The sequence below is a fragment of the Rhododendron vialii genome, chromosome 7a, assembly GCF_030253575.1.
Source record: "Rhododendron vialii isolate Sample 1 chromosome 7a, ASM3025357v1".
Lineage (NCBI taxonomy): Eukaryota > Viridiplantae > Streptophyta > Magnoliopsida > Ericales > Ericaceae > Rhododendron > Rhododendron vialii.
In genome coordinates this window covers 2,259,612-2,283,934 of record NC_080563.1, presented here as the reverse complement: position 1 = coordinate 2,283,934, position 24,323 = coordinate 2,259,612, and the positions used below count along the sequence as shown (strand labels likewise).

General features: G+C 38.7%; 3 protein-coding genes across 4 annotated transcripts; 1 reads left to right on the top strand and 2 right to left on the bottom strand.

Annotated features, from left to right (window-relative positions):
* Positions 1-273: 273 nt before the first annotated feature.
* Positions 274-2,457, bottom strand: LOC131333971 (transcription factor TCP9). The gene has a single exon (XM_058368820.1). The coding sequence runs from the start codon at positions 2,231-2,233 to the stop codon at positions 1,274-1,276; it is 960 nt and encodes a 319-aa protein (XP_058224803.1). The 5' UTR covers positions 2,234-2,457; the 3' UTR covers positions 274-1,273.
* An 8,344-nt stretch (positions 2,458-10,801) lies between these two features.
* On the bottom strand, positions 10,802-18,047 carry LOC131333579 (peroxisome biogenesis protein 16). Of its 2 annotated transcripts, none has more exons than XM_058368166.1 (9): positions 17,639-18,047; positions 14,931-14,988; positions 14,105-14,318; positions 13,709-14,013; positions 13,343-13,611; positions 11,998-12,065; positions 11,845-11,906; positions 11,606-11,713; positions 10,802-11,107 (listed from the first exon to the last, which is right to left on the bottom strand). In XM_058368166.1, the coding sequence occupies exons 1-8, from the start codon at positions 17,705-17,707 to the stop codon at positions 11,652-11,654; spliced, it is 1,107 nt and encodes a 368-aa protein (XP_058224149.1). In that variant the 5' UTR covers positions 17,708-18,047; the 3' UTR covers positions 10,802-11,107; positions 11,606-11,651. The 2 variants fall into 2 exon arrangements, with proteins under 2 accessions (XP_058224149.1, XP_058224150.1); XM_058368167.1 differs by having other exon boundaries at positions 14,915-14,988; positions 17,639-17,705.
* Positions 18,048-20,641: 2,594 nt separating this feature from the next.
* Positions 20,642-23,384, top strand: LOC131333945 (ubiquitin-related modifier 1 homolog 1). The gene is made up of 4 exons (XM_058368791.1): positions 20,642-20,783; positions 21,962-22,040; positions 22,123-22,205; positions 23,008-23,384. Exons 1-4 carry the CDS (start codon positions 20,761-20,763, stop codon positions 23,123-23,125), a joined length of 303 nt encoding a protein of 100 aa, XP_058224774.1. The 5' UTR covers positions 20,642-20,760; the 3' UTR covers positions 23,126-23,384.
* Positions 23,385-24,323: the final 939 nt, after the last annotated feature.

The window sequence follows — 24,323 nt, the reverse complement described above, 5'->3', positions numbered from 1 at the left end:
GGCTCTTATGGTCTTATTATTTGCTTATATATGTACTTAGGCCGCGTTCTGCTAATAAAAATGAGTAATTATTGGGAGAGAATAATAACACGTCTCGTAAAACGAAAAATAGTACTTAAAAATAAGAATTTTAGCGAAACGCAGAGAAGAAAATTGGCTTACAGAGTTACAGACTACAACAATTGTGTAAATGAGAAAATTTGATAATTTTTTCCTTCACTTATTTGCGTATGTCTGACAATAATTAAATAAATAATGCACAATAAACGAGGGTAAGACAAAACGGTTAACCTTTTTCATTTGATCAACCGGGGATTTATGATACATTTTCCACCATTTTATATCCAACAAAATTTTAAAAAAATAAAATAAAATAAAAGGCAGTAAAACGAAACAAAAACAGAGCATAATATAAAAAAGTGAAGGGCATCTGATTCTCTCTCCTCCCTCTCACCACCTTTCATCACCATGTCCCCACCAGACACTGGGAAAAAAAGTGCGCCCCACCCAAATAAAAAAAAAAAAAAACCTCCACGTGTCCCAATCACGCAACAGGCCCCACCACCATCCAAGAACAGCTAATCACGATTCCACGTGTCGGCCCCTCCAACTCCCAATCTTTTCCACGCTCGAAAGTCTCGATTGGGACCACAGCAAAGACGGGGGACCACACCACCGTGGCCGCCTGGATCTGGCCCATGCTTCACGGACCCACTCGGATCCGGTAATGCTGCCAAGCGAGTGTCGAGCGGCAGACAACCGTTCATTTCATCACGAATGATTCAGATTGAATTTGAACACGTATAGATCTGAACTGTTTATTACTCGATCAAGATCCACTGTGCAACCCCTCCAATCTCCTTGGCCCCACTCCTCACTTGACACGTCTTTAGTCACATAATTAGCGTGCGAGTTCGAAGGCGAAAACGCAAGCGCGACCGTCAGAAGCGTCTCCTGAGAACGTCCTAAACAATCAGAATTTACGGGAACGATAACAGAGAGCACGAGCGCTGAACGAGAATCGAGAGTGAATAAGAAACGCATCCCCCACCTCGAGGTGGCCCCCACCTTGCACGGTCCACGCTCCATATCGATCCCACCCCTTCCGTGGACCCCAGAGCAACAAACCCTTCAACCCCAGCCTAACCGGTCCCCACCTTACACGTGCGACCCTTTAAACCCAACCCTCGTGCGCACGTGCTCTCCCAAAACACAAAGCCTGAAGAAATTCCAAGCTCGAGCCCCAGGCGTCAATGGCGATTCCGAAAAATCTTCACTGCTTGTTGTGGGTCCCCATGAACTGAAGCTCCTGCTTATCGTAAACCTCCATCGAAAAATCCCTAAGCATCTGGGTCTTTCTCTTACCGCCACCGCTCGAACTACTCGGCGCGCTGGTCGAAACTGATTTCTCTGCCTTCGCTCCAACCGTCGAGCTCGTGGCTATCGGAGACGACAAGGCATGGACCTCGAACGGCGCCGTCGTTGCGGTAATGTTGATGGCCGGCTGGATGGAGGCCATGAAGGACGAAACGGGCCTCGCCGATATGTTCACGAACGGAGTCGTCGTCCAGATTTGCGGCAACTGGGAGGTGGATTGTATTTGCGGTGGAACGATCCAGAATGCTGGCGCGGAATTCGAGGGTATGGCCCACATGGGGACTAGGGTTTGAGGGCGTGAAGTTGCTGCTATCCCGGCAAGTGGGGCCAGGTTTGAGGTCGTTGTTGACGAGACGTCGACGTACTCGCTGTTGGAGGGGCGCTTGCGCTTGCGCTCGGCGGAGGCGGGGGAGGAGGAGGAGGTGGTTGGGATTTTCAAGGAGCCGTCGACGGTCATGGCGATGGCGGGGACGGTGCCGGTGCCAGTGGCGGCGATGATGGAAGCCTCGGCGTGCTCGAGGAGCCACCGGATGGTCTCGCCGTCGGACTTGTGGCCGAGCTCCCGGGTCAGCTGGAAGACCCGGGCGGCGCACGTGGCGGGTATTCGGATCCGACGACCACGTCCCTCCACCTTCGTGTGGCGGTCCTTTGTCGAAACCCTCTTCGCCGCCAAAGACGTCGTCGGTGGTCTTACTTGTACCGGCATGGACACGGGCATGGCCAGTGGTAACATGCCAACTGCTGCTGATTGTGGCGGTGAAGTGTCTTCGACACTTGGTTCCTCCTTCAATGATACCACCTCGACAGCAGCGGCAGCCACCGCTGCTTTGGTTGGTTTCAGGGATAGCTCCGCCATTAACTTAATGTTAATTGAGGTGGGCGTGAGTTGACTCAAAAAAAAATTGGATGGTTGTTGTTAGTACTAATTAGGAATTGAAGGAATTGGAACAGACCCGGAAAGAATATCCGGTGAATAACAGAAGTAGTATTTGGAGAGAGAAGGCAGGGGGAAGGCTGTTTGGATTGGTTGTAGAGAGAGAGAGAGAGAGAGAGAGTAAAGAAACAGGCAGAGGGGGTTCAAAGGAGAGAGAGAGAAGATGGATAGGTATATATAACGTGGCACGGACCGTAATTGAGGTGAGGAAATCCGACGGCTCTCAGTTCCTTTTATGTATACAATTCGTTGGACGAACAGGCTGATGACACGTGCTGTTCAGTTGTCTTGGGCAACAGTTTTTTTTTTTTTTGGAGGGGGGGGGGGGGGGGGGGGGTGCGGTTATTTCTATTTTGACCTTTAAATTCCCTACACTTCCAATTTTCATGAAACGAATAGGTAATTGATTTTCACACACTTTTTACAAAGTTAGTTCAAATTGTTCATATAAGTCGAATTGGAATAGGGTTCGGGTAAGAAGAATGCGCTGGCTAGGCCCTCAACTAAATCGTGCACGGGCAAAATGAGCGTCACGATGGGCCAACAACTGATATGTGTAGTTGTTGGACATAAAGCCTTGAAACTAGTGAGCCAAGCCTCGTGGAATGGCGGGTTTAAGCCCGTGCAATCAGGCTAGATAAGTAGTGGCCCGATCCAAGATGACAACACCCAACTTTCACTCAACGCAGATGTAAGGTGGTATAGCTAGGTGACTTGGAGTCAGTTACGAAGCAATCGGTGCTTCATGTCTAATGTCACTCAGAAAGTAGGTTTTCGGTGACGACATCAGGCATGTGCGAACTGCGAAGCTAGAAGAAGCTTACTCAAAGCTCAAGTACAAGTATCTCCCTGTATAAAGGAACATGCTAAATCCTTAAAAATGTACGCCTCTAGTTTGCCACTATCTTGCTAAAGAGTTATGTACTCCTTCTCCCTTAGTTAAGACTTTAGTTAAGCATATGAGTGTCTTTCGATCAGACGGTAAGACATTAACCGGTGGTTTGTTTTGCAGGTCAAAGGACATTAAATAAAGTCAATACAGATTGGATTCAAACCCTACTATAGAAATTTGAAGCAATTAATATCTGAATATTCTTATGAAGTTCATCTCAAGTTTTCCCCACAAATTAGTTATGGTTCAACTCTCGACTTGAAATCCATGTGTGACATTTCACATGGATGAATTTGAGTTTTTTTGTCAATCGATAAAAGAGATCATTTTTACATCAAATATGAAGTACAGAGTACAAACCCGGGACTCTACATCAATTGTGAGAGTCCATGAGATAATCAAGCTCAACAACTCAACCAATACAATAAATAAATCTACTATTAGAAACAGAGAAAAAAAAGAAAAGTCCTCTAAGGGAATAATACCCACACGCAGGTAAGGAGATTCGAACTCCTAATCTATAAATGAGATACAAGAGTCTTGGCCAATTGAGCTAATTCCAGTTGATTGATAAATTCGAGTTTAATTGAGAGGGTATTGTGCGTTTACGCAAATTACATATTCTGATTTTTTATTTTTTATTTTTTTACCAATTCACGAACTTATTTATTTGTGCATGAATCGCAACACTTTATCTTTACTCTCTACAGACCTTTAAAAAACAAGTTCTCGTCACTCCACTATAGAACAATTTACAAAAAATAAATGACTCTCTCTCTCTCTCTCTCTCTTTTGTAATAAATGACTCTCTCTCTCTCTCTCTCTCTCTCTCTCTCTCTCTCTCTCTGTGCGCATTATTCAATAACAACCAAAAGAAAAAGATGAAGTTTAGAGGAGAGGGGACCACCTTGGAGTAGTCCTTAATAAGATCATCAACGGCTGGCTATGCATATTAGGGGCCATGATAACAAGGGCCGTCGATCCGCCGGCGTAATTAACAGAGCGTAACCCAAGTTTAATTAGCCGATTTGTCTACTGTTTACTTGAACCTAGTTTTGTCACTTTTGTGGTCCTACCTATACCTCTCTCTCTCTCTCTCCTGATCTCTTTTGTTGGAGAAGAAATTTTTCAAGGCCAAGCGGGTATATCCCACGTGGCGCCTGTTCGGCACTCCCGAGCCGTTCGATGCATTTTGGGACTGTTCAGATTTAAACGTTCTCTCTCCTCTCATCCCTCCTCTTTCTCTTTTCTCTCTCCAAATTCAAAACGTTCAAAATTGCATCGGACAGTTCGGATGTGCCAAATATGTGGTACCCACCCGACAGTGTAAAATTTCTCCTTTTGTTGCTCTCCAAAGTGGGCGAAGTCTTGTGGCCCATTTTCATACTTGGCTGGGTATGGACACGAATTGAAATCGACAGAAGTTTAAAAAATTCACAGCTTTTTGAAGGTCAAAAGAGCTGCGATTGATATTTAGAAGACAAAAAATGGGACTCGGGTGAAATTATAAGGATCATTTCTATAAATTTCACAATTGAAATTAACAGAAGTTTAAAAAATTAAAGCTTCTTCCAAAAAATTTCCCCTTCTTTTTTAAAACCAAGAAAGTGAAATAGAGTAGAATGGGTGCATGTACACTCTATAAAATGACACACCACCCATTGAATAAGTTGTCATTCAGTGTGCCATCATATGTAAATTTTATTTTTATTTTTTTTGTCTTTTTGAGATAATTGTAGTGCGGTTATGTGTTTATTGACATTGAACATATTTTATAACATGATTATCAAAATGGGCTAAGAGATGACTCGTGAAGCAGTACCTTCTAGTCCAGCGGAAGGCCGGAAAAGATCTCAACCCTATTGTCACATGCACTTTTGTAACTTTGTTAAAGACATCGTCTAGATAAACAGAGTGTGGAGTTCGAAACCAGTTTCGTGTAATTTATTTATCCGACTTTGTTTTATTGTTTCGAAAACTCAATAAACCATGTTTGCAATTTTTTTGGATACTAGTACTATTTTGTGAAAACCCACTTCTTCAGGGGAAAAAAACAGAGAGACTTTTGGAATTTTAACTGTTTTTACATACGTATGAAACATAATGCAATGATGATTGGAGTAAGTTATAACTTTAAAAAAAAAAAAAAAACAACACAGGAAATGTTTTTTTTTAGGAACAAACTCATCCCATTAGAAAATAAAAGGATGTCGTTGGCTCTGTCGCGCTAAGGTTCTTAAAAAATAAGTGATTTATTTTCGTAATTTTTAAATTTAAAAATAATGTATTTACAAAAATATATATATATTTTTTTTTTGCATCATTCAAAAGATCTCATTAAGATCTATCAAATAATATCTATATTGCACAAAATTATTTCAATGAGCCCATTACTTTTAAGCTTAAAAATTGCAAAAATAATAAAAATAATTTACTTTTGAGTTTTTTTTCTTTTTTATCCTCCAAACTATGCACATTTTATCTACTTAGTCCCTAAACTATCAATTTGACGATTTCATCCCCTCAACTATCAAACCGTTACCTACTTAGTCCAATAGATAACGAAAGTTAGGAATTTGGACGGAAAATGCCATGTAAGGCCTGTTTGAAACCCTGTAGAGCAGATATTTGATTATGAGAGCCTTAGATATAAAAATTAATTATGATCCATTACGATAAAATAATTAAAAAAATAAGATCTTCGCACCGATTTCTACCGATTAAAAATTAGAACACATAATTTTTTAACCATATTTTTTAGTATATAAACCTTCTTAAAAAAATTAAGTGCTCGAATTTTCAATCTGTTTGGATCGGTGCGAAAATTTTATTTTTCTGATCATATTATTCTAAAGAGTCATGATTAATTTTTATCTCTAGGGCTATCATAATTAAAAATCTATTTTTTATTTGAAACCCTTTAGAGCAGACATTTGATTATAAGAGCTCTAAAAATAAAAATCAATTATAACCTTTTAGTATAAAATGATAAAAAAATAAGATCTTTACACCAGTTTACATGGATTGAAAATTAGAGCGCTAAATTTTTAACCATATTTTTAATATATAAACAGTATAAATTCTATATAAAGAACTCAGTCCTTTAAAAAAATGTATGTGTCAGTCTCTATAAAATACATCGCAAGATTCTGATATATGAACCTTATAAAAAAATGAAATGTTTCAATTTTCAATCTGTTTAAATCGGTGCGAAGATCTTATTTTATTGATCATTTTATTCTAAAGTGTCATAATTAGTTTTTATCTCTAAGACTCTCATAATCGAGTATCTGCTCTACAGAGTCCAAACAGGGCCTTACGTGACATTTTCCGTATAAATTTCTAATTTCCGTTATCTATTGGACTAAGTAGGCAAGAGCATCCGCAATGGGAATAATCAAAATCGATAACCAAAATGTGTCACGTCAGCATTTGATTATCTATTTAGTTCATAATCAAACCTAACAAACTTGATTTCCACATTGGTTATTTTAGTATCCCTATAAAAAAAATCCTACAATACGCAATGCATCTATGTCCAATTGCAAATGAGTTCCAATCACGCACCCGACCACACCAAATTATTCGTCTCGATGAGACGATTTTAATGTGAAGTGTTTTTTAATTTTTTAGTTTTGAATTTGGTTATTGGGTTTGGTTATTGAGTTTTGGTTATTGGTAAAAGTTGTTAAGTTTGGTTATTCAAAAGTCAAAATTTGATGAGTTGCTAAGAGGTTGTTAAGTTTGGTTATTACAATGTGAGCATTTTTTTTAGCAAATATTGCTAACTTTAGCAACCTTTTAGTTTTGATTATTACATTATGGATGCTCTAATAGTATGATAGTTAAGGAGATGAAATCGTCAAATTAATAATTTAAAGATTAAATAAAGAAAATGTGCATAATTTCGGAGATAAAAAGAAAAAAAAAACTCTATAGTGGAGTATTTTTTAAGAACTTTAAAAAAAGCGGATTCCATGGAGCCACGGGATTATCTATTGGGGAAGACGCATGGATGATGTAAGGGTGTACACGCAGCCTAATGTGATGAGGCAGCGACAGCTGGCTGGTGGGGGCCAACAAAAACCGTCCAAATCAAATTCATCTTCTTCTTCTTCTTTTTTAAACTTTCCCACCCATCGGAAAGGAAAACTTATCTAGTGTAACTGAGAAATAAGAGAATAAATTCTTTACACCGCCGGTGTAAACATTTATTTCTTCCAAATTAATTATATTGTGTCACGTTGCAAAACAATGGTCCCAATCAATAAAATATGGCAACGTGGTGCAATATAATTGATTTGAAAAAAATAAATATTTATACCGGTGGTATAAAGAATTTAATCTCGAGAAATAAGCACTGAATGGTTTTAGTCCCCTCGCTTGCAGACCCTTACCAATCTTATTTTTTTTCCCGACGAACAAGATCATCCCATATATTATATTTTACCAATCTTATTTAGATGATCAACACTTTCTAGTCTCATGGAGAGTATGAGCCGTATTAAAACTAAGATGCAGTTCTTCTAACCCCGTAAAACTAAAAGGATACTATCAAATATTGTTTCTTATCTTATGTTTTTAGTACAAATTTAACTTTGGGAAAATGGGTTCAATCCAATGTTGGAGCATTTTCTTTTTCAATATATAAATAACTACGTTTTAAAAACATATCAAGTGATATCTGATCGATATGATTTCGGAGCAACTGATGACTTTGCCAATATTTGAGAAGTGGTTAGTGTTATCGAGGTGAGTCCGATAAAGGTTAAAAAATGGACAAATTGAACCCTCGAAAGAAACTGGAGTTTCTGAATTTACGTAATTATGTAATTGTGTGATGCTTAATTATCTCGATCGTTCTGAATAGAGTAGTGCTATTGGTATCGACGGGTACCATACCGAAAATAGACCGACGGCAGCTCCAGGCCAACTCCGGCCACCGGACGGCCGATCCAAGCCATCCAAAAATTTTACATAAAAAAAAACGATGGGATCTGCGCGAGAATCAACGGCATCCGAAAAAATAAGGTTGTTTAGATCGAGTATCTACACACATCGGATGCCGTAGATTCTCGCGTAGGCCCTATCATTTTTTTTTATAAAATTTTTGAATGGCTCGAATCAACCGTCCGGTAACCGAAGTTGGCACGAAGCGACCGATCCGTTTTCAGTATGTACCCTCCGGTACCAATAGCTTTATTGTTCTGAATAGAGTGAACAATAACCACTCCAAAGAGAGAGATAACTTACGGGTTAGGTTCTCGAAAGTGGGACCCGGGCCCCAATAAGCACGTCGGACCAATCCCAGTGTCGTGTTGGGCAGGGGCACCACCACGGCTGAGTGGGGAGGTGGACCCCATGGTAGATGATGTAGGTGCGATGCACCATTTTATATATACTCTCGCTACAAAGAGTCTTCTACGGTCTACCACCACACCCATCTGCACACCCACACTTACAACAAGGGTGGAGCCCGTATTCAGTATGTTTGGGCCCCACTCTTGTTGTGAGTGTGGGTATGTGAATGAGTGTGTAAATATGTATGATGTTAGAATTATTGCACTACAAAACACTTAAAAAAAGTGATTTAAAAAGGGGCCTCTAACCACGCAAATGGGAAATTCTGCAGTGCAATCCGCATTGAGGGGCTGTATAGAGACCGATCTAATCGTTCATTTTGACGCCAACGATTTGGATTTAATTCTAGCTTCTATGCTTTGAGCCGTCCATCGCCAAAACGGAAAGCCAAATCGACCGCCCTACAGCCCTGCAGGATCCCTTAGTCCACACTCTACCATTAAATATTTACGTTGGATTTTTGTTCCGAGACAATAGACGATATAGAATGTTAGTTGTTTGTATAAGTTGGATTACTACAAGGGCCAATCTCCTATTAGAAAGAGTTGAATCTTAAACCTCACACTCCAAACGAGCGCTACACAACTATTGGGTCACGTCCCAAGGTTATTTCCCTTTTGGATTCCTTCACTTAATTATGGGACTCACACGACTGTACGGTGGTAAAGGCCCGTGAAAAAAACTCAAAGTAGGAGTAATAATTTGCCTCACTCAAGTCTCAAGTGGTACTAGTAGTAATAAAAGAGTTTGTTATGGTTGAGTAGGATGGGCCATTCCAATTCCATCAGTCTGAAGGAAGGAAAGGGGGGCTCAATTTCCATTCTTTGTCGTGGGGGCCCACGGCCTCGTAGGCCACGCACGATGGTATTGGGGGGCTCGGCCAGGGCTGTGACCACCACCACCATTGAGCCCACTTGCACAAAGGTGGTCCACCACCTCTCTCTCGCCTTGGTTCGTGGATGGGGGGACCACTCGTCTTTGGTGCCTGCCTGTGTGGGCCTCTCTACCCACCCTAACACTTCCCCCACCCATATCCACCCATATTCAATGCTCTTGGGGGGCGCTTTTTTAGTCCAACGATGGAGTAGTGGCACCCTAGATCCGAGTATGCTCCAAAGAAGCGCTATAGTTTAGTTCACCACCACAGCCGTTCAAAGTATTCTCAATGGTCTGGATTAAAAACGAAAGAAAAAATTAACTCTTTTTTGAAAGAGTTTGTTTTCAATCCAGTTCATTGATTGCCGAAATAAACAGTTCGGATAAGCTTTGCAGGGCACTCTACAAGGAGTTGTTTTTTTTTTCCAAATTATGCTAATAGTCAGAAGGAAGAGGATCCTCGCGGTCCATGAAAATGAATTACAAAGCCCAGTTAGCCAATTTTTGTGCAGTGACAGAGCCAGGATTTGGCCGAGAGGGTGACACTTTTCCATGAAAGTTCACTAATCATTGTTGCATGTTTTTTCGTAAAAATACAAAGGGAAAGTGTACTATAAAATTGGCTTTGTCTTGAGTTTTATTGTTTTTGTTGAACATAAAAAGTTTTTGATTCAACTATGTTATTCTAGTACCGATAAGTACCAAATCGACTTTCGTTAGTATTAAAAAAATTGTTCTTCCGAACAGGGGGTGGCATCACCCCCTATTTACCTCCGCCCTTGAATTTGTAGGTCTTTTAAAGGTCAAGTTTGATAATCTAAATCATTCACGACTTAGAGCTTGTCGATAATATTAATCCCGTTAAAAATTAGGTTGATGTTGATTGGACACAAGTTGATATAAATTCGAAATGCATTTGTCTTGAGATAAATAGATGCCAAATCGGTGCTAATATGGACGGTTTGGATCATAAAATAGACCTAGAAAAGCCCCAGAAACATGCCAACTGGATGGTCTCCATGAAGAGGAGCTGATTCCTAAATTTTATTGAAACATTCAACTTTTCAAATTTTTTTCAATTAAAGAAATTAAGATTAAAATAGCAAACACAATTTTTTTTTGAAATTTTGGCTCTTTATGTTCCTCTAGTGACAAGCAATCTTTTTTTTTTGATCCGCATAGTGACAAGCAATCGATACAGAAATTGATACATTACCAAACAAAAACTTCTATTTTTTCCATAGGGTAGCGACCATCGACACATTTTACCCTTTCTTCTAACAATGGGGAATAGAGAATGCTGCATCTTCCAACAAGATGACTCGAACCAGAACCAGATCCGAGACCGGTGTTGTCGAGTGTTTTTCAGAGGAAAGAGAAATATATTCATAACCGTAAACAAACTAGTACAAAGAACACACCGGTCCCGAAACAAAAACCTTACCATCACTACACAACATTTTACGTCGCAGGTAACAAGAACTCACTGGTATTGATTATTCATGCTGTTTACAGCAAATACATTAAAAAAAAACAATAACAAAAGCATCAAGCATGCAGGGGCAGGAAAAAACTGGCTGCGGAAGTGGAGTCTATCCAGCTTTTACAAAAGCTCCAATATTCTGCACGATTTTGCTTTCGGATCTCTGTGTCCCTTTTCTTCAATTCTGCAACAAAAGTAATGAATGACTCATAAACAACTCGATTTGGACTTGCCCAAAAGAAAAATTATCAAAAACCATTTTCGATGGCATCGCAGTTACAATGTGTTTATAAGTTTGCCACACCACTAAAACCGTACAGTAGAATCAAGACTAAAGCCACATATTCTATCCATACGCCAAAACCCATTCTCTTAGCTTCAATAGAAGACAAGACACGGCGTGAATGGGGACGTATGCACATTTAGCTTCAATAGAAGACAAGACACGGCGTGAATGGAGACGTATGCACATTTATATATCTAGAGCCAGCCAAAATGTATCAAGAGAGAGAGAGAGAGAGGTTTTATAATGGCGATGCATTTCTATGCCACTATGCCAGTGTACACGTTTAGAACACTGATATTGAGTAGACTTCAATTTTACTATGGATTCCAGACAAAATTTGATACATACACCAATGACATGTTATAATCACATAATGAATCCAGATAAAGCTTTTACCGCTGGGAAATACTTCACTTGGAAAGGTGAAGAACATATTTCGCTATCATGAGCCGGACATGTAAGTGTACCGTGTTTGAGCTCCTGTGATGAGCTCCATAACTTTTGCTGCAGATTTAGAGATAGTAAATAGACAAACAAATCAAAGTCAGAATTAACTGGAGTACAACTAAAGGAAACATGACAAAAGTGGCACAAGCTACACAACACTGAATTTCTAAACGAAGTGTTAAACCTACCTGTAAGAATCCCAATAATAGGAACAGGTTCTAGTAATCTCTCCGTGCTTTCAAGTTTTTTCCTGAAACATTTAACATTCATCAGTGTACGTGCTCTCTCCCTCTCTCTCCAAATGAGGATTCAACCGAGTTCCTTAAAAAACGCATAACTACCGTGTATACTTGTCAAAGAATGGGTCTCTCATGAGGTAAAGTGCCCACAACAGCTTCCGCCTTCTCAACTGTATCAACATAGTAGCATCAAGTCAATCGATCAAGTAATGGACTGGAAAACAGAAACTTGTTCCCAAGCCAAACTCGAACTGAAGCACTCTAAGGACATTTTTATGCAGTCGGTCTATTTTACAGTCAAGAACATCACCTTTTTTATACCGTCAGAAAAGGAAGAATTGGATGTCAGTCATTCGTTGGGAGAAGCTAAATCTCTTCTAAAAAGGCCATGGGGGTGTCCACTTCTGTATAACTTACTAAAATCTCAATAAGGTTGCACTCCTATTGCGGGAGTTGAAGGGCGGGCCTGACACAACGGTAAAGTTACGCCATTGTGACCTGAAGGTCACGGGTTTGAGTCGCGGAAACAGCCTCTCTGCTTGCAAGGGGTAAGACTGCGTGCATCAACCCTTCTCCAGACCCCACAATGGCGAGAGCCTCGTGCACTGGGTTTGCCCTTTTTTTAGATACTGTGGAGGGTGAAACAATTCATTGTGTGGTACCGCAGTAGTATTGAGTACGGTTAAACTAGAGGTGCTTTGGAGAATTTGACTTGGCTTCTAACATAAAATTCAAGTAGATCAAGTAAAGAGCAATGCAATGGTGACCACATTTGGTGACCATGTTTTGGGTACCATATGATGTGTCATTATTGCATTGGTAGAATGTGCTTCATGACAAATGAGGACATTCAACCAATACATTTGTGACACATCACATGGTACCCATATATGGTACTCAATACATGATCACCACAGTACAAGTGTTTAGTGAAAGCATAAGCCTTCACAACCTCTCTACAAGAAAGAGAAAGCAAGGAACTTCAATTTGTTTCCCTGTTTATTGAATCAAAGACTACTACAAATGGCTAAAATAAGTCGAAACAGGGTTCATTTCCATTTTTGTCTTTCTTCTAACCCACCAAAACTTTGAGAAAATGAAAAAATAAAAAAATAAAAATACAATACTAGCCAATTCAAAAATATGGGGAACGTTTCAAAAAATAAAAAATTCGCCACGCAAATGTTCTGAAAATATCGTATCTGAATCTCAATTTGCAAAGAACAACCAAATTCATGCATGTCATATTGAGTTCTAGGGCTCCACGATTAGACCCATTCCTACTTAAATTCAACCTACCAAAACTAACAGATAAACACCAAATATAGAGTGACGAGGAAATAACCAAGAGAGAAAAGGCACTAGGAAGATAAAATTGCCATTAAACTCTGCACAGTGAGAGATGCATCAAAATTCTTAACATGCGATACATTTCAAGAACCCTAACCTCATCCTTTTCTTGGTCAGAGAGATGAAGCTGTTGATCTTTCCTTCCATGCCTTGACATTGTAACAGACGAAAGGATGCCCATTCCAGTAACGTCAATAGCCAGGGAAATACACCAAGGAAACCATGACCGAATCCCATACTTCCTTATCAATAGGACATAAATAAGTGGTCTTGTAATGAACATCACCTCCCCCATCACAAATAAAGCCCCACAAAGACCTTTCTCGGCCAAGATACTGGAAAGGGTGGGTCTCTGAACCACCGTAACTGTAATGACAACATACAAAATTTTAGCAAATCAAACTCATAACCAAAGATTACTTAGATTCTCAAATAAGCAATGAGACGTGAAAGAAATAATTACGTGGAGGCTCCATGATTGCATGTTGGTGTTGAACTCTCTGCAACCATGTTGGCTCTGAAACCATCTTAGCTTTTTCTCCGAACCTGCTTAAGGCAGACAGTGCTCTTCCTTCAAGATTCCAGGGATTCTTCTCATGATAATTATTTAAATTACCAGGCCCTTGATGCGCTTTGGGCTTACACAAATGACCAAATCTATGTTGAGGATCTAAAGCCTCTGAACTCTTTTCAACATTAGGTATCTCTCCTCCATGTAAAAGCATCTTGTATCCACTGTTCCGAAACAAAGCTAGCCTAACTAACGCCCTGTAATTAATTAATAACCACATATTAGCCAAATTAACAAAATAGCAACATCCAGAAAAGTGAAAGTACCTAATGGTGATACTACACTTACTTGGTAGCCTCTGTAGCAGCAATAAAATTCCACTTTTTATCCTCACCAAAGAAATGTTGTGCAGCTACTTCGACCAATGTTTCCAAATCTTTTAGCAAAGTAATGCACAAGGAGTAAGGGAAGGAAGGGGGCTCTGAACCTGTATGTATCTGGGTTGGAGTTGTACTGATTATATGTTCGTTAACAGCGGTGAGCATGCCCAAAATTGCAGTTACTGCAGCAGAATTTTGTACAAACAATAAAACCATCAATCCTACACCGGCAAGACAGAGGATAGAGGAGAAACAAGAATATAAAAACGTTGGTTAACAAGAAAATGAGGTCAAAAGAAATGTAAAATTTCAAATAATCACTTCTTATTAGGTGCATTTGCAATCCACCAAAATGGAGAAAACAAATGAAGAGGTAAACTTAATAAGAATCATAAAAGGCACAAAAGATGCCATTATTCGATTTGGGTGACATCTGCCCATGGCCTGTGTACAAACCTAACATGTGGCATTATTTTCTGTGGACGTTCTCAAATTTCCCATCCCACTTCTGGGCATTTTGCCCAAGGAAGCCCAAGCAATTGACAATGTATCAAGAAATCCCCCAATGTTAAGGATACAAAAAGAAAAGTTGTCACTCTTTTGAACAACTTAAGCTTTTAGATGAGATGGTGGTTAATGATCTAACCAACCATAAAAGAGAGAGAGAGAACAATTTAGCCAACTTTTCAATTCAGATGACAAATCTTTTCTTCAAAAAAACAAACAAACCCCTCTACGGGATCAGTTTCTAAGCTAACAAGAAGAAGCCCAATGTTACCAAAGTTTCACAAAACCTGCTTCTGGTCCTATTTCTGATTCAGAAAATCGTTCTGGAAGAAGCCATGTCATTCCCTGAAGAATAATGTCCAAAATCCATATTAGAAACACATTTAAGATAAGACAAGTCAAATTATCAATTCATTTTCGGATGTCAAAATAGAGCCTCAATAAATGATGTAGACATGCAAAACAAGCTCTCTAACATCCAAATAAACAAGAAATGACGAATTAAAAAGGTTCATACTCAATTCTTCTCTTACATTTGCACTGACATGCACTTGTACCATGTCAAACATAAGAAAGGCCCAATAACAAAAATCCAAACAAAAACAAGCAACAAACTCAACCCAACAGGCCTGAAGGTTAACTTTCAGTACCGAATGTGTTACAACATCTAATGACCCGCGTCAGTTGACTTGCTAGCCTTTATAGCCTAACCACGTGGCTCAAAAGATTAACTTCAGGTTATATAGTTGCTTGTGACAATACGTTATATATCAGATTCATTTTCCCACATCTTACATGTGGGACTTGTATGCCAAGATGGGCTCTCACGCAACATTAGTTAAAGTCAAAGATGTATCCTATTCAATTTATTTCGTACTCTTCATCCATAAGCTACCTAAGTGCTTGATGGGCTTGCATGATTAAAATTAAAATTCGTACAATGGCGAAAATACATATGCCAACTCCTTTCCTCTTTCTCTTGTTCCAAGAAAAACAATTAAACCAAATATCCAAAGTAAATATGCAACAAATTCAATGTAACAACCCTGAAATAGATATTTAAAACCAATCGTGAGATCACCTTAGTTCCAAATCCATATCCAGTTCAAGTTTGTTTTCATGACTGTTCAATAGCAAGCTACCTAATACGGAGTATTATGTACACGCATCTTCAAAACATAAGCAATAGTCCAAATAATTAAGAGCTGTAATGGATAAATAGACTCATATACAGATATATATCATATATCCTTCATAAATCAGATGATCCAAATATTACAAGGTAAATGGAGCAAATTTTTCCAAATGTGAGAGATCACAGAAGCAGAATATCACTTAGTAGCACGAAGCGGGGGCCGGGGGAGCGGAAGCACCTAGAAGCTCCTAAGGTTGGGAGCGTATATAGATTATATATAAATATAAATACATATATAAAATATCTTTAAATACTTAACCATTGCAAGGAAAAGTTGAGATTTTTCCCAATCTTAAAGGCTAATTAATGGAAGTTAGACATTTCCAATTTGCAAAACTTCTTGATTGATATGATTTTCATATTCTTATTTCCACAATGGCATTACTCCCTTAAAAGTAAGAGAATAACTGCCTTAATGGCCAATAAGCTCCCATCTTAGTTAAGAGAGAGCTCCCGTCAAGCTCCTATCTTGGGAGCACCGATTCGAGTTCTCGTCTTGGGAGCACACCCATTTTAGAAGGAGCACACCCATTTCAGAAGGATCCTGCTACTAAGGAATATCAGGATCCTTAACAGTACTAACTTTCACCAATAAAAAAAAAGAATATCCCCATCCAGTTCTATCTTATAGTTGTACTATTCAATGATAAGCTATGAAGCACGGATACTCCGAAACTAGTCACGTACGAGTATCGGATACGCGAGGGATACGGATACGCGCCCGATACGTATCGGATACGGCAAATAAGTATCCTGCATTTAAATTAAATATTTTTTATTTCGGATACGTTTCGGATACGCGAGGGATACGTGGGGGATACGGCAGGATACGTTTAGGATACGGCAGGGGTTAAAATGAATTTTTTTAAAGAATCAAGTACAAATTAAAAGGAAAAAATTGTAATAATAGCATCACTAAAAATATAAAACTTAGGAAATTATGCACATCGAGTGATCATTCCATGAACCGGTCGATATTTTCCTTCCCTAGATCGCTTATCAAAGGTTCTCTCTCTGTTTTACTGGTGTGGGTTTCTATTGTTTACATTATATAATAAATTATATCTAATACATACACTGGTACATAGATATATGTGTATATATATGAAGTATATTATATGCATACCGATTAGTCTATTGCCTACTAACCTGTATTTTTTTTTCTTTTTTACAAAATTCTAATCTTTTGGATGATAAGTTCCTACTCTTTTGAGATTGACATGTACTTCATGCTTGGTATTAGCAATTCAACTACTCTTTTATTTCTTATGACTTCACTTTTATGCCTAGGAGACTAACAATTATAAAAATGTATAATTTATACAGTCGTATCCCTGAAGTATCCGTATCCTATTTTTTTAGGTTTTGACGTATTGCCGTATCCGTATCGTGTCGTATCCGTATCCGTATCTGTGCTTCATAGATGATAAGCTACTTTTTTTTGGTAGAAGTGCCATTGAGGAAGCAAGTGGGTGGTAGGCACCATGTTCCCTCATGCATTTGATAGGAGTTCACACCTCACTAACAGTAACTACAACTAACAATGCTAACTTTTGCCAAGAAAAATGAAGAAGTGCCTTTGAGGAAAGAAATTGTATAATCCAGGTAATACGCATCTGCTCTCCGCACAACGACTACTCATGAGCTACCACAAAAGCTAAGAGCAAGAAAAATCAAGTCCCACCCATAAAACAACAGAATTCAACTATCCCTTCAACAGACAAATTACTTTGGAAGCCAACAAAAAAATTCTTGCTCGATAGGTAATGAAAGAAACAAATTAAAGTAAAGAGGGCTTACATTAGCCAGAGACTCCAAGGAATGGACATAATCTTTGTTCCTCCGAACCCATGTCTTATAAGCCTCCATAGCTACAAACCTGTGTTTAAAATCACAACAGAGATACCCAAAAGAAAAGAAACCCTAAGTTCCTCCTCTCTGACTCCGTCTCACCACCAGCTCAACTCAAAAATCAGTTTTGGGTATTTCTGGATTAGACCCAGTTGAGGAAACAGGGGAAAAAGCTGAACCCTTTTCGGTAAATCTATGGGTTTGGAACATAGAAGAAATGTACAGGTGATTATTACGAACAATAAAGACTGATTCTTTCGATATGGTTGGAACTTGGAACTGAAAAGGAAAATTATCAGGGTGGGCAGGGAAGAGATGATGTGTAATTTGTAGAGTAGTGAGATACATAGGTTGTTCCTCTGACCGATGGGCAAGGGAGGCTTTTATGTATGCCAGAGTAACGAATGCAGTGTGTGGGACCTTGTATTTTATGAGAGGGCGTGTATTTGGGCGTGTGATGTTCGGTGTGGTTGCAGCACCCCTCGCCAGAGTAAAGTCGCTTTCCGATAGCACGAGTTCAGGACAATTAATACCTCGCCATTTCACAATGAGAAGTCTTTTCACACGAGTTCTTCCTCCATTAAGGTGAATTATGGACTTAAATTAAGTTTATTTCAAAGATCTAAATCGTTAGTATTGCAGAAATCGTTAATAATACAAACCATAGTAAAAATCATACTAATCTAATAAGAATTAGTATCTCGTCGGGAGCTAAAATTAAGCTTTTACGTTTATAATTATGGGTTAGGCTACATTGGATCTTGTCAAAAAGCCTCGCATTTTTTGTCGCAAGTTGTAGTCGCAAGTTGAAGATACAACGAGGGTAGGTGCCGTTTCTTCAAACTCCAATATAATGAAAATAAAAAATAATTTTTTAATTTTTTTTACACCGTTTAAAAGATTTCAATGAAATCTATCAAGTAAGATCTATAATGGTAGAAAAATTATTTGCGTAAATACATAATTTTTGAATTTAAAATTACTTTCTTTTTCAAGAAGTTCGTTTTCCAAGAAAATGAAACGGAGCCTTAGTTAAGGACAAATTGCGGTGCCACTGATAGATTTCAGTCGAACTGTATTTCATACCCCTTCGTTCTCTAAAATCACATTGCACCTCCTTAGTGTATATTCGTATTTTTTATTTTATTCATGTAAAATTATTAAAGTGTTTTGGGTAAATAAGTTGCTTGATTTTTTTTTATTCAATTTTTTTTTGCAGTTGCTAATTTTACGTCAATTTTTTTTGAGTTATTGGTTTATCTCAACAAGAGAATCAGAAAATGGAATTGATTTTGACATTCTCTAAATTGATAATCGCACTCTCAAATGGACTTTTGGCACTCCTCTGGGAGTGCGGTTATCAATTTGAGAAGTACCAAAATCAATCCCCATTGGAAGAACAAAACATTATTGTCTAAATTTAACATTTTTTTGAATAAAAACAAAAATCATCAAAAAAGTCAAAATTTTCGGTTTTATTAAAAAAAAATGAGTTTGAATGAAAAAATTGTTTTTTCAATCACTTTCGTCGAGACAAATAAATAATTCCTAAAAATTTCACATAAAACTTACAATTGCTAAAAAAATTAATTAGTAAAGAAAAAATTTAAGTGAAGTAAGGACTTGGGGGCTCTGCTTCCTTCAAGGGGCAGTAGCCCCTACACATACCTCAAAACTGCGTCGTTTTGAGGTCACTGATGGTCTCGCCCTTTTGCTCTCCTTTGTCCTGTTTGGTATACTCTATAAATAGGGCAATTGCTGCAATTCCAAATGTGAAAAAGCGCCTCTAATTGTACTGTGTTCCTTCTTATTGTACTATGTTTATTTGGGTTGGGTTTGTTAATAATATTGGGATGATCGGGTTTAGTCAAAAAAAAAATGTGAAAAAACGCCATTAGAACCGTGAAAAGGGTATCTATCTAATAAAACACAAGGGTGTTTAAGAATATTTTTTCTCAATTGTTCAGATTTCTCACTAATACAAAATTTATCTACCCATACAAACAAATTCAATGGTTCTGATTTCTCCACCCTTCACATACAAACCAATGGTATCTTCGTAAATAACTTACATTGTTTGGCCAAATTTTTTATGGCATGTTTCGGAAATAGTATGCATTTAACATCCGGATCCCAAAGAGTTTATATATTAAAAAAATAGTCAAAAGATTAAAGTGTTCTAATTTTCAATCCGTTTGAACTGATACGAAGATCTTATTTTCCTGATCATTTTATCCTAAAGAATCGTAATTAATTATTTATTATAACGCTTTCATTTTAGTATCTAAATCTTTTAACTTTGTTTGGTTCTACAGTTACCATAGGATTTTAACAGGAAAGCTTTAGAGTTAAAAAATAATTACTACTCTTTACGATAAAATGATGAGAAAAATAAGATTTTCGCACCGATTCAAACGGATTGAAAATTGAAATACTTACTTTTTTGAGACTATTAAATAATATAAGAGAAATTAGGTGGAAGAAGTGAAAAATAATATAAAAAAGAATTGCTATAATATCTACTCTCCCCTTTTCACGGTTTTAATGGCGTTTTTTCGGACCCAGGGACCCTGCCGAGCGGCACCCCTGCCAAGCGGGTGCCGAGCGGCCAATCTGGCCGTTCATTTTGGAATCAACGGTCCGGAACAAAACATCTTTTTCCTTTTCCTTTTTTTTAAATCCGTTCGATACCTTTACATCTGGACTGTCTAAAACACTTTTGGACGGCCGAAATGTGCTCGGCACCCCTGCCAAGCAGGGGTGCTTGGCAGGGTCTCCAGGTCCTGTTTTTTCACAATTGAACTTGCAGCAGTTGCCCTATATATAGAGTACCAAACAGAACAAAGGTGAGCAAAAATGGGGACCATCAGTGGCCTCAAAACGACGCAGTGTTGAGGTGTGGGTAGGGGCTACTGCCCCTTAAAGGCAGCAGAGCCCCCCAAGTCCGTCTTGTTTAGCCAAAACACCCAAAAATCAATTACCGTTCTCTGCTGTTATATTTTTCCAAAGTTCTCTCTCTCTCTCTCTAGGGTTCGAAAATTATCTCCACGAATTCCCTTAGATCAGTGGATATGCAATTGACCCTTGAATTCGGGTAATTTCTTTTCCAAATCCATGTGTTTACTCGTACTACATGCTTTGCCTTTCTCATGTATGCTAATCTTCTTTTGTTTGATTTCCAAGCTCTTAACAAATAGCCCAAATCAATTAAAACCATGGGTTGTTTTTTTCTTTTTCTCCTGCTGTTGTTTGATAACCTTTCCGCCTTACCCTTTACTTGTTCTTTCATCTGCTGTTTGCCGCAACTCAAGAAATTGTTGTCAGTGGAAGTAAAACTTAAGTTGAATGGACTGAAGACTATTTTTAGGGTTAGGGTTAATTCAACTAAAATAGAAGAGTTAGCTTACCAAAAGAAAGAAAGATGGAAGAGTGAAAAAACTATTCTAGAAGCTTAACTTGACGACATCAGTCTAGTTGACGAAGCTAAAACACAACTGTATCCGGAACCGTTGACGCACATTCAACGGTGCCAGACACAATTGTGTCCGGAGTTTTTGTGTTTAATTGTGTCCAGAGTTTTTGTGTTTTAAAGTTGTGTTTCTGGGCTTTTTGAAAGGCGAATTACTGCAAGCTTTAGGATCACAAGAGAGTAGGATAACCAAAGATGAGGCCGAAAATGTTTTGATCCCACTTTTTTAGAATGATGTAGAACTAGGCTGGTGAAAATTTAGCATGAATCCATGAATGAAGGTAGAAGTGACTGCTTTCGATAGATTCTAGCAATCAAATATGTTAAAGGGCATTTGAGAAGATAGTCCTGTACATTTGCTATTAGTGGGTGGAGAATTGGTTGTGGGGAGTTTTGTGTTCTGATTCGTGCAATAGTTACTGTTTGGTCTTCCTCTCCTTTAGTGGACTTGGAGATTAGTATCTGAACTGTCGGGTCTAGGCTTAGACTCTCGCTCGTATGCTATCAATTCTTGTGTTGTGCTAGTCCATATGGGCTTTGCTTTTGGCTTTAATTGGGACCCTGCTAGTGGACGGTGGGATTGGTCACTGATTAGTCGGTCTACTGGGCCGGATACCAAGTCATAAAAAAAGGCATCTATAAACCGTACTGATTGACTTGATCAATTCATTAACTTGCAAGAGTAAAGGGTCTAGAGAAGAACGTTGTTTATGCTATCTGTGTTTTTGTCCCTACTTGTTTTCTACTTTGGTTACCCGTGTTGATTTCTCTGAATCTAATAGCCTTGTTAATTCCGAATGAAGTGGTGGATTGGAACTCCTCTGTGATTCTGTCAAGATCCATAACGTCAATGTTGATCCGCCACAAGATGGAGAAGATAAGGTAATTGATGCAACATGAATTGAATGTTAATTTCTAATGTTTCTTACAACACGCCATTGTTTCTGTTCCATTTTCTCCACAGTTTACCATGAAAAGTTTGCTTGCTTGGGTTCGTACCAATCTGATCAAGGAGAGGCCTGAAATGTTCATGAAAGGAGACTCCGTGTAAGTAAAAGATACTATTAGACTATTAGTCTTAATACTTGAAGCCTTTTTCTGGCATAGAGTGCAATCAGGTTTAGCCAAAATACACCAAAGGTGTACAGGAGCACACTGGGGACTGGGGTGAGTATGCAACGATGCTGACAGTTTTAGCAGGTGAAAACAAAGCTACATTGTTTTTGTGGGATGTTAGTAATGTTGTCAGATTTCAATTTACAAAAGTTCATAAACATGTTTTCAGTCATTTTGTGGAGAAGAAAAACACGTTAGGGATACATTTGTTCCAAAAACTTCCTTTGGAAACAAGTGAGGGGGTGGCTGGGGGCAGTAGCCATCAGAGAGGGCGTTTCCAGTCGGAAAAGGGGTTGCTGGAGGAGTTGCCGGTGTGAGGGGGTGGGTCACTGATGAGAGGGTGGATTGCCAGGGGGTGCTGCCAGCAGTGCAGGCAGGCAGAGGTGGTGGTGGGGAGGGAGAAGAGAATGAAACAGAGGTGGTGGTGGGGAGGGAGAAGAGAATGAAAAATTGTTTTGAAAACAATTGAAAGCACCATTTTTGTTAGCTAAAGGTGAAAATTTTGAAAGCTGTTAAATTTTTTGGAAAACAAATATAGTTATTCAATATATTTTGGTTGCCAATTTCACAGTTTTAAATGAAAACAGAAATTAGGAAACAAAGACGTCAGCAAACAAGCTTATGTGTAATTGGCAGCTCTTTGGCAAACACAAAAGGATTGTTTGTTTGCTTCCCCTTGATTTCCTCAAATGTTAAACTCCATTAATGGGTTAGTCAAATGTTCCATGTGCAGGAGACCTGGTGTTCTAGTCCTTGTGAATGATTGTGATTGGGAACTAAGCGGCCAACTTGATACAACGCTAGAAGAGAAGGATGTGGTGGTATTCATTTCAACCTTGCACGGTGGATAGTGGGAATGACTCTTGACGTAGTCCGCTTATTGCTAGGTGATTATTGTGGTTTTGACATACGCCTGGTTTGCAAATTCATCCTTTATGATGTTAAGCCGAAAAATTTGAGAGGGGAAGTACGGCGTGATATTTGATATTTCTGCACTTGGATATTTTTGTACTAGTCGTCAACGGTGATATGGGATGAAATCCGTTGGTAACTCTACTGTAATGGTGTTATATCGGGCATTTCAATTGCTATTTCAGGGAACGTTTCACACACTATCATGCAATTAGTTATAATTTCCGGAAAGAGCATACAAAAGAGTGGGTAGTCAATTTGTGATACATCCTGTTTTCACCATGTAGCCATTGCAGCTTTGTTTGGCTGACAATCTCCATGCATTGGAACCCTCTCTCTCCCCCGTGAGGAAGGCCTGTGTTTGTCTTTTTATTTTTCTTGGATGATATCTGGATCAAGGGATTTTGGAGGAGATTATCAAAGAAAATATTAAGTGGTAATCCTTACTGGATTAGGCTTTTTGGTCAGCCATCTCAACTTTTGTCAAGAAAATTTTCAGATACAAATATTTGAATCCAGGCGAGCGCACTAGAGCGTTGGGGTGAGTTAGACATGGGTAAGTAACACGGTTCCGGGATGATTCAATTATTAGCTTCACAACTAAGACCGATAAGCAAATCAAGGTCATCGATTTGAGATCGTTTAAAGCTCAATTGAAATTGAATTGTTACAATTGGACTCATTCAGCTCTTAAAAAATTCAAGCTACTCGAAATTGGTTCAATTGTCGAGTCATTTATCAAACCAAGCTCAAACAATTCACTATTCGACTGGTTTATACAGTAAGTCATATTCACTATTCGATCCGTTTCCATACCCATATCCTTACCCCTAGCTAGCAGCCCTTTCTCTAGATCCTACAGTAGGGCGACCTGCAAATGAGCACTCGGAATCCCAATATAACGATTCAAACTGTTCATCTTGTACATTTATTGAGCCTATCATTCATACGAAGACGTCAAATTTGAATAACCGTAATCCCACAACTTGATCACATATATCTGTTAACGGATGTCCTCCTACGGTAATTGTCACACCTGAGAAAGGCTTCTAATGTTCCTACCAAGATAACCATGGTTGGGAAAAACAGTCAACCTGAAAATAACAATTCAAACAGCCTTTCAGTTATAAACTGTGG